The following is a 9832-nucleotide window of genomic DNA, read 5'->3' as shown; positions in this document are numbered from 1 at the left end:
CACACACAAAAGAAAAATATGTGAGGTTATGTATGGATGCACTAACTAGATGGATGTCATCCTTTTACGACGTATATATATACCAAATCACCACATTATACACTTTAAATGTCTTACAATTTTACATGTCAATTATACCTCAATAAAGCTGACATTGAATTAAAAAGAAACACTTAGGAACTCTATGTAGTCATTTGAAAGTTAAGGAGAAAAAAATTCAAAATGATGGAAGTACAATATCCCAGGGCTTATTCCTCTCCCACGGAGGTCTTGTTAGTGGTGTCTGGGGAACAATCCCCCTCCGCCATCCCTGCTGTTTCCAAGGCTGAGTAGTCGACAGGAAGCAGCTCTGAGATGTCCTACCCGGCCTTGCCCAGGCTGGTCTCACAGATCCAGCGGTAGGGCCTCTGGCAGACATCATCATTCCACCTGCCATCAGAGAGGTAGTGGGCACAGTCCTCGCCTCCACCCAGCCTGTGCCCATGCCAGTCATCTGAGTGGCCTGGCTTCCAGTTCCTGAGGGGAGAGGACAACAGCCAGCTAGGAAGGTCAGAAGGAACAGAATCCAGGTTTGGGGAGATGAGGCCATGGATCAGATTCTCAAGGAGCAGAGCTGAAGGAGGAAGACCAGGGTATATTCACCTGAAGCTGTTCTCACAGTCTGTTCGTCTACCCATCCCCAGGGCCTATTTTGGTTGGTGAGGCCTTACCAGGTGTTCACAGGAGACATGTGGTGCTGGAGAAATTTCTGGGGAGAGAGGAGCAGTGTGGTGACTTCTCTATAAACCAGCCAGTCTCCCCGACATGCTCCAGTCCTTCACCTGCTCCTCTTGTTATTTTGTACGTTTTTTAAAAATTATTATTATTATTTTCTAGGTTTTAATTACTGGTTATAGATGTTGAAAATATTCCATCCAATTCTATTGCTTGTTTCTAATTTTAGTGAAGTCAAATCTAGCAATCATTTCTGTAGAAGCAAAATATTACTTCCCCACACCGTACTTGTAAAAAATCTATTATGTCCTATATTTTAGTTAATTCATATTTTTAGGCTCTGTAGTTTCTGTTTCAGCTCTAGGGAACAAAATATGTACAAAAGTTGAGAGAATAGTATAATGAACACGCACGTACTCAGTCACATGCTTCAATAGTTATCAACATGTGACCAGTTTGTTTCCTCTATATCCACCCCACCTCCCCCACCCCACTCTGCTGAATCATTCCAGAGCAAATCCCAGACGTGTCATCTCACCTGTAAACATTTCAGCATGTATCTCTAAAATACAGTCTTTTATTTTTAAGTTAACCCCAATGCTATTATCATACCAAAAATAACTGACAATAACGCCTTATCCAGTTAGCATTCAAATTTACCTCATGTTCCCATAATGTCTTTTTATAATTAGTTTATTGAAATCAGGATCCAAAGTCTCCACATTGCACGTACTGGGTATATCTCTTGTCTCTTTTAATCTACAAAAATTTCCCTTTCTTCTTTTTTTCTTCGTCTTCTCTCTCTCTCTCTTTTAAATACACCAAAAATTGGCTTTGTAACATCTCGCACCTTCTAGACTTGAAGGAATGCCCACCTGTGTGCATGTTCTCCTCCCCACTGAATTTCCTATAAACTGGTAGTACTAAAAGTTTAATCAGATTCCAGTTCAAGGTTCTCTGACAAAACACTTTCACAGGTGATGCTGTGTAGCCACCACTGCATCACAATGGAGATACCTCAAGCCTGCAAATCTTTTTAAATTGACCTTCTCCTTTCTAATATTTTTATTCTAATTTTTCATTCTAGGTCGACCTCCAGAAGTAGTCTAGGTGATGATTCACTTCCTTATCCGGGTCTGTCCCCCATGGACTGTGTCTCAGTGCTTCCCATTACGGATACTGGCATGCGGAGGCTGAGTTGTACACAGACATTGTTCCTTCTGGGCCACAGGTGAGGTTTGACTTTCTCCCATTCCTCAGTTCAAGGCATGTTCTCAGCTTCAGTCTGTTCAAGGTTCTTCTCTCATTTTGATGTTTCCCCTTTACGTTGGTTGCAGCTCCCTTCCTTAAGCAACCACTTGAATTGATTTGACACGTCCTTGAAATTGTATGGATCCTTGAAAACTATGTGCTGCTGTTGTAGGCTATTGATTTTCATCAATGTTATTGTGTTTTAGACTGCATTCTGTGTTTTTTTTTCCATTCAATGTTGATTTTAGGTCTCTCCATGTTTCTTTGTGTATATATAGTCACTGGGTTTTCTTCTGTGCAACATGCTTTGTTTTTTCCAGCTTTACTGAAGTATGATTGAAAAACAAAAATTGTATATATTCAGGTTATACAATGTGATTTTTAAGGCATACAATGTGATTTGCTATACATAAAAATTATAAAATGATTCCCACATCAAATTAATTAATGCATTCATTACCTCACATAGTTACCTTTTTTGTGTGTGGTGAGAACACTTAAGATCTACTCTCTTAGCAAATTTCAAGTACACAATGCAGTATTATTAACTCCAATCACCATGCTGTACATTAGATACCTAGAATATTCATCTTGCATAATTGAAACTTTGTACTCTTTAACCAGCTGCTCTCCATTTCCCTCATCCCCAAGCTCTCTCTTTCTATGATTTTGACTTTTTTAGATTCTACATATAAGTGATATTATGCAGTATTGGCCTTTCTCTCAGCATAGTGTCCTCCAGGTTTATCCATGTTGTTGCAAATGGTGGGATTTCCATCTTTTTATGGCTGAATAATATTTCACTGTGTGTACATACATACATATTTACATTTTCTTTATCCATTCACCTGATGGTGGACATTTAGGTTGTTTCCATATGTAGGTATCATGAATAATGCTGCAGTGAATGTGGAGGCACAGTTATCTTCAAGATACTGATTTAATTTCCTTTGGATATATACCCGGAAGTGGGATTGCTGGTAGGTCTGGTTTTCATTTCTGAGGACCCTCTATGCTATTTTTTCATACTGGTTGCACCACAGTCACTGTTTCTAAATGCTGGATAGTAGTCTGTCAGGCACACTCACCACAGTCTGCTAGCAGCAAGCATCTAGGTTTCCTGCATTTCCTGCTTCCCAAACGGCACTGCCATGAACATCTTCGCAGTGAGAGAATTTCTTTGTATGTATACCCAGAATTAAGATCACAGGAATCTTAGCATATATGCATTTTTATGTCCACTAAAAACCTTGCAGAATGGCTGTTCCACTTTACATTCCCATCAGCAGGGTATAAGATTCTCATTGCCCCCGCATCCTTGCTAGCACTTGACTTCGTCTCCAATTTTTATCAATCAGATGGGTGTAAAGAGATGGCTCATTGATGTTTTAAGTTGGATTTCTCTCATTATTAGTGATTATAAGCATGTCTTCATAAGTATATTAGACTGCAAGAGTTCTTCTGTGAAATGGTTATATCCTTTGATGCTTCTCTAATAGGTTTCCTATTTATGTCTTCATTTCTGTGCTCCTTCTGTACTAGATGCCTTCCATGTGTCCTTCCACATGCAGTGGTTTTGGAAGCATAGCTGTATGACTGCATCAAATTTCTCCTTGCCATCTGGTTTCCATCAGGGTCAAACATCGGTTTACTTAGTGATTTTTCTGTGTGCTCAATCTATCCATCACTGAGAGAGCTGTATTACACTCTCCTACTATGAATATAGATTTGTCTATGTTTTCCTTGTACTTCCAAATTTTTGTTTTATATATTTGGTGACCATCTTATTCAGTGCACATATATTTAATACTTGTGTAGCTTCCTATCAAATTAAACCTTTTATCATTAGAAAGTGACCCTTTTATCACTAATAACATTTCTTTTAAACTGTATTTTATGTGATAATTATTTTGGTTAGAATTTGCCTCACATGTCTTCTTCATGCTTTTACTTTCAACATCTCTGTTTCAGACATGCCTTTTGCACATGTGATTGGGCTTCTAGTTTTCATTCTGTCTGGAAGTTCTTGTCTTTTAACAAGATAATTAATCATTTTCATTTAACACAATCGGCAACATATTTGGCTTCAGAACTCAACTTCTATTTTCTGCTTTTTCTTGTCTACCTGTTCTGCTTTTTATCTCCTTTCCTGCCTTCCTTGGATTAAATTTATTTTCCCTTAATAAGTTTAGAAGTTGTAAGCCCTGTTTCTAAGAGAGAAACCTAAAAATTACAACAATGGTGGGGAAAACAGTGCCTTTACTCTGCTGTTTCTAATCTAGAAATGTTATATAATTATATCCTCTATGTTTATACTTCTCTAACCTTTCTCCTTCAAAGTCATGTGTCTGTGATATCTTTTTTCTTCGTATTTGTTTATTTTATTCACCTTTTCTAAGAATCACATTTTTCTTTTATTGATCATATCTACATTTTTATATACTAGCTCATTAATTTTTTTTTTTTAAGACTTTATTGGGGAAGGGGAACAGGACTTTATTGGGGAACAGTGTGTACTTCCAGGCCTTTTTTCCAAGTCAAGTTGTTGTCCTTTCAATCTTAGTTGTGGAGGGTGCCGTTCAACTTCAAGTTGTTGTCCTTTCAGTCTTAGTTGTGGAGGGCGCAGCTCAGCTCCAGGTCCAGTTGCTGTTGCTAGTTGCAGGGGACGCAGGCCACCATCCCTTGCGGGAGTCGAACCGGCAACCTTGTGGTTGTTGTGGTTGAGAAGATGTGCTCCAACCAACTGAGCCATGCAGGAGCTCAGCGGCAGCTCAGCTCAAGGTGCCGTGTTCAATTTTAGTTGCAGGGGGCACTGCCCACCATCCCTTGCGGGAGTCGAGGAATCGAACTGGCAACCTTGTGGTTGAGAGCCCACTGGCCCATGTGGGAATCGAACCGGCAGCCTTCGGAGTTAGGAGCACGGAGCTCTAACCGCCTGAGCCACCGGGCCGGCCCTAGCTCAGTAATTATTACTTTTTTAAACATAAATTCCTTCCTTCTACTTTGCGGTTTATTTTTTATTTTTATTTTTTCAAGTTTCTTGAGTTAAAACTGAGCTTATTTCAATTGAAGCTTTTGTTTTTGGTTTGTTTTTGGTTTTTAAATAAATGTGCTAAAAGTTATATACATTTCTCCCTGGTAACTGCTTTAGACCATCCCATAACCACAGTATGTAGTATCCTCCTTGTTGATTTCTAATTCACTTCACTTTACTTTGATTTTCTCTTAAAGTTATCTAGTTGGCGAGAAATGTATATGTCTTATAGATCATTTTTGGTTCTACTTTGGTGTTCATGTCTAATTGTGTTTTATTGTGATTAGAACATTGCTCCTTTTTAGGTTTAGTTGGGGTCTTATTTGTGGCTAATACTTAGTTGATTTTTGTTGATAATCCCATTAATTGTCAGTAAAGTCTTGATCTGTTTGTCCTGTTAACTCCCATCCTGGATTGTGGATTCTATTTATCTGGGGTCTTCCCTTCCGTGGAACTGGTTTTCCTCATGCGTTTGGTGACTCTTAGTTGAGGCTCAGTTTTGATTCATTGTATTTGCTACCTGTGGATGCTGCTTCTGTTCACCGTAATGCATGCAACAGACATCAAGGAGTTTCATTCAAAGCTTTTGAAGCACTCAACACATTAGGGTGGTTCTGTTCCTGGGACGTTGCTGGAGGTAGGATGGTCCCAGTAACAACACTATTTTCCAGCTGAGACTCAGAGAGTAGAGTGACTTGCACTAAATCACATGCCTATAAATAATGAATCCCTCCATCTGACAGTTCTCCCAGTATCCCCACTGCCCACCTAAGGCTTCCTAGTACTGCAGCCCACTCCTCATTTCTAATCCCCAATAACCAGACAACTCAGAATGTTTAGTATATTTCTCTCTTTTTCACTTTAAAAAAACTGCAGAAAGAGGCATGGATTCCAATATCCCTACCCCTCCAAACATCATTTTACATTCTTTAGACGCCATCCTTTCGCCTTCCCTTCAAGTCCTAGATGAAAATCCCTGAGAAGCTGCAGGAGGCCAGCAGATAGGAGGGTCCCCAATTCATACCGCTTCAGCAAATAATGCTTTGAGGAAATAAATTAGGGGAGAGGAGGCTCCTAGCTGGTCCTGTTCAGCTCTGTCTCACAGACCCAGCGGTAGGGCCTCTGGCAGAAGTTATCATTCCAGCGGCCACTATCTGTGAGGTGGGCACAGTCTTCGCCTCCTCCAAGCCCGTGCCCATACCAGTCATCTGGCTGTTCTGGACTCCAGTTCCTAAGGAGACCAGACAGATGTGAGCCCCAGGAGGCCAGACCCTCAGCCAAGTCCAAGGAACCCCTTGCGCCCTGGGTCTCGCGCGGCTGGCACAGCAGGACCCAAGCTGAAGGGACAGTGCAGCGTGCACACACTCACTTGAAGCCTGTCTCATAGTTGGTTCCATCCACCCATTTCCAGGATCCTGTTAGGTCAGAGAGACCCACCCAGGTGTTCATAAGAGATGTGTGTTGCTCAACAAATTTCTAGGGAGAGAAGAAGAGGGTGGTGAACTCTCCATAGACCAGCTAGCCTCTCAGACAACTCTCCAGAGAGCTCACCTGCTCCTCTCTCGAGTTGATGACAACCAGATGCCCGTTCTCCAGCTGGCAGTACTTCTCAGCCTCAGGCCAGGGCTTCCCCGTACGAGAGAACCAGTAGCAGCTGCCTTCATGCTCCAGCCAGTTAAGGGGGCAGCAGGTATTTCGAGTATCTGAGGGGCCAGGGTGGGGGAGGGTCTGAGATGCTGCCCGGTGGGATGTGGGCAGAAAATGGGGCCCGGCACTCCCCCGCACACCCCTCACCATTGCTCTTGAGAGCAGCAATCTCGCAATTCAGGGAGAGCAGGTCTTTGGCCAGCTGCTGGACTCGCAGGAGCATTTCGGAATAATCTGGGACACACAGATGAGCAGTGGGGACAGTGCAGAGGGCCCAGCCTAGTCCCCTCCATGCCCTCCCTCCACTTCATGCCCAGGTGGAGGGGAGAAGGAGCCTGACCTTTTTTGAGTTTCTCCTGCTCTGTCTCCAGCTTACTCTCCAGAGAAGACACCTTGTCCTTCAAGCTGCGGGCTGGAGGGGAGGGCACTCAGCACCACAGGCTGCTCCCACCAGACCTGTGCTCTGAGAGCCTGCCCCACCCCCCTGGCACACACAATCCTGGAGGGTCTCTCACCTGCTTGCAGTTCCTGCTCATGGTTTCCCACCTCAGTTTTCAGAGATGTTATGGTTTCTTGCAAACTGCCATCTGGAGGACATGGGACTCAGAGCTGGGGAGTCAGTTCCCACCCCTCCCACACCACAACCCAGCCCAGTCCAGAGCCCCTTCCAGCCAGGCTCACCCTGGGAGTGCAGGCCCTGGAGCTCAGCCACAGTGTTCGAAGTGACATTACTGAAAGTTGTTCTCAGAGTCACCAGCTCCCTCTGAAACTTGGAATCTGGTCAAGCGGATGAGACAATCAGTGCTGAGGTTCATTAGGCCCTCTCTGTGCCAGCACTGAGCAGGGCACCAGACGTACATTGTCTCACAGGGTCCTCACAGCCACCCAATCCAAAGGGACAGGCACTATTGTTAGCCACGATCTCAGATGAGGAGACTCAGGCTTAGAGGGGTTATGTAGTTTGACTACCTTACCCACAAACAAATGACAGAGCCAGCAGCCATCCTTAGCCATCACGACAGCCATTGGTGCCCACCTCATTGTACCCCACTATTGCCCTGATCCCTGCGACCCTGTGACTCTCACTTTGGGATCCGATCACGCAGATGCCAATCAGCAGGAGGAGGCTGAGGCCCAGGCAGAACAGGAGCGGGCGGGCTCCCGAGCAGAGATTCTGCAGGAAGCGCTGGGGACAGGACAGCCCTGCAGGAGGAGAAGAGGTCAGGACGAGGAGACCCAGGACAGGAGAGAAACAGGGGAGGAGGAGAGGGCCACAGGGACCTGTCAGGGATGGAGGATGGTGCAGGTAAAGCCTGGGGGAGGCTGGACGACGACGATTGTGGGCCAGGGGAGGCCAGGCCTCTGACCCCTCAAGGAACAGCACAAGTTCTCAGTCACATGTGCCCCTCACACTCCTGGGGACACACGCATACAAGAACACACAGAAGAGGCATGATGGTGACATGTAAGGTCCTATCACCAGGGCTGGGAGAGGGGACAGGAGAGCACAAGTGAATTCTGGCAGCCAGGCCCTCAGCAGGCTCACGCTCATTAGTATTGTCAGGTTAGCAAATGTTTCCCTTCCAAACACAACTATTCACTCCTCCATTAGTGAATAGTCGTGTCCTCCCCCAGAGTACAGGCCAGGCCCGCTGTGGCCCTCCCTGTCCCTGTCTTTCTGAGGACCTTGAATCCTCTTCATACTGGAGCTCCCAGGGGCTGGGGCCCGACCCCCTCAGAGTGGGGGACCCCACCAGTACACATGGCAGAGGTACATAGATGACATGACAGCAGAAGTCATTACAAACATATTAAGAGAGTATTTTAGGAGATACCATTGCTCCTTTCCTCTTACCATTGCTAAGCCACCAGCTCTTCTTGTCACTCTCCACGGACTGGAAGTTTTCATACTTCATTGACATGTTTGGACTAAACTCTGAGGCCGTCAGAGCTGAAATGGAGGCAGGGCCAGAGACAGGCTGGGGCTGGAGCTGGGGCACGAGGGAGGCTGGGACTGGGTTGGAGCTGAGGTCAGGGCTGGAGTTGAGGTAAGAGTTGAGGTTCAGGTTTAGAATGAGCCCAGGGTTTTGGCAAAGAATGGGAATGGGCCTGGGTTCACAGCTGAGGTTAGAAGGGGGTTCAAGATTGGACTTTGGGCTAGGTACAGCTGAGTATGGGATTGGAGGTACAGGTAAAGGTGGAATTAAATGCATTGCTAGGACTGGGTCTAACATTGGGTCTGAAATTGAGGGTGTCTCCCGCTAGGACTGGGGTCAGTACTCATGTTGATGCCCTGGATGGCCTGGGTCCTAAGCCTGGAGCTGACGTTGGAAATAGAAGAGAGTTAAGATTCAGCTTTGCGTGGGAGCTGATGTTAAGATTCAAGTTGACTCTGGAGTTGAAGCTGTGGTTGGGAGGTAAAGAGGATCTGGGGTTTGTAATGGAGTTAGGGCTGTGGCTGGGCTGGGATCTGAAATTAGGGCTGGAATTGGGCTAGAGGTGGAGCTAAGTCTCAGTTTGTGACTGAATATTGGCTGCCATACTTCAACCCGAATCCAGTAAAAGGACAGAGTCTAAAACCTCTACTCGGTCATTAAATCTTCAAGCTGCCACCTTATACCTCTTCCCATTCCGTCCCCCCTGAGACCCACACTCCCCGCTCCCTGCTTTATCTAACTCTCTCCCTGTCTCCTTGGTCTCACCTGCATCCCCAGCCCTGTTACCTGTGCAAATTCTGAAGGCTGTGATTCTTGGGTTCGTTGTGCAGCAATGAGCAGAGTTGGAAGAAACTAAATCTTGGAGTGTGGGGTAGAGGGGACCAAGGGAGGAGTCACATAAGTGACGAGTCCTGCTGGTCTTCGTCTCTGAAAGCCCAGAAGTCTATAATCTGGAATCTTTTATTTCCTCAACTTTGGGCAGTAAATAATCGGAACACAGGCAGAGATTGTTGATTGGGGGAGTTAGATATGGGGACAACTTTGCTCTCCTCTGGGGTGTGTCTCCATTTTCCAGCTTCTTTAGAGCTTCCTGGCTTCCTCATTTTTACCACTGGGGGAGGGGACCTTTCCCAGAAGGGATCAGAGGTGCATTCTGTTGTTTCTTTTTAGCCCCACACCCCTTTCACTTCCTGTATCTGCATTTCACAGAACTGTTGATATCTCCATCATTGCACAGCTGTGTCCAGAG

The 9832-nt window shown here is 45.1% G+C and overlaps 1 protein-coding gene across 3 annotated transcripts; it reads right to left on the bottom strand.

The window, feature by feature from the left end:
- Nucleotides 1-364: 364 nt before the first annotated feature.
- On the bottom strand, nt 365-9502 carry LOC109439055 (C-type lectin domain family 10 member A-like). Of its 3 annotated transcripts, XR_012492235.2 has the most exons (11): nt 9370-9502; nt 8502-8597; nt 7733-7849; nt 7328-7423; nt 7162-7233; nt 6987-7058; nt 6794-6880; nt 6551-6702; nt 6369-6475; nt 1375-2290; nt 365-748 (listed from the first exon to the last, which is right to left on the bottom strand). XR_012492235.2 is itself a non-coding variant. In XM_074320117.2 (10 exons), the coding sequence occupies exons 2-10, from the start codon at nt 8566-8568 to the stop codon at nt 2158-2160; spliced, it is 903 nt and encodes a 300-aa protein (XP_074176218.2). In that variant the 5' UTR covers nt 8569-8597; nt 9370-9502; the 3' UTR covers nt 365-2157. The 3 variants fall into 3 exon arrangements, 2 of the variants coding, with proteins under 2 accessions (XP_074176218.2, XP_074176216.2); XM_074320117.2 differs by having other exon boundaries at nt 365-2290; XM_074320115.2 differs by lacking the exons at nt 365-748; nt 1375-2290 and adding an exon at nt 2297-6230.
- Nucleotides 9503-9832: the final 330 nt, after the last annotated feature.

This window comes from Rhinolophus sinicus, chromosome 12 (assembly GCF_057876585.1).
Source record: "Rhinolophus sinicus isolate RSI-liver-muscle chromosome 12, RSI-T2T, whole genome shotgun sequence".
NCBI classification, from domain to species: domain Eukaryota; kingdom Metazoa; phylum Chordata; class Mammalia; order Chiroptera; family Rhinolophidae; genus Rhinolophus; species Rhinolophus sinicus.
This window is presented reverse-complemented; position numbering and strand designations above follow the sequence as displayed.

Coding starts and splice junctions, on each gene's coding strand:
- LOC109439055 (XM_074320115.2), bottom strand. CDS start 8,568: ATGTCAATGAAGTATGAAAACTTCCAGTCCGTGGAGAGTGACAAGAAG. Junction 6,881..6,986: donor GCAGGAGAAACTCAAAAAAG/GTCAGGCTCCTT, acceptor TGTGTGTCCCAG/ATTATTCCGAAATGCTCCTG. Junction 6,703..6,793: donor TGCTGCTCTCAAGAGCAATG/GTGAGGGGTGTG, acceptor CTGGCCCCTCAG/ATACTCGAAATACCTGCTGC.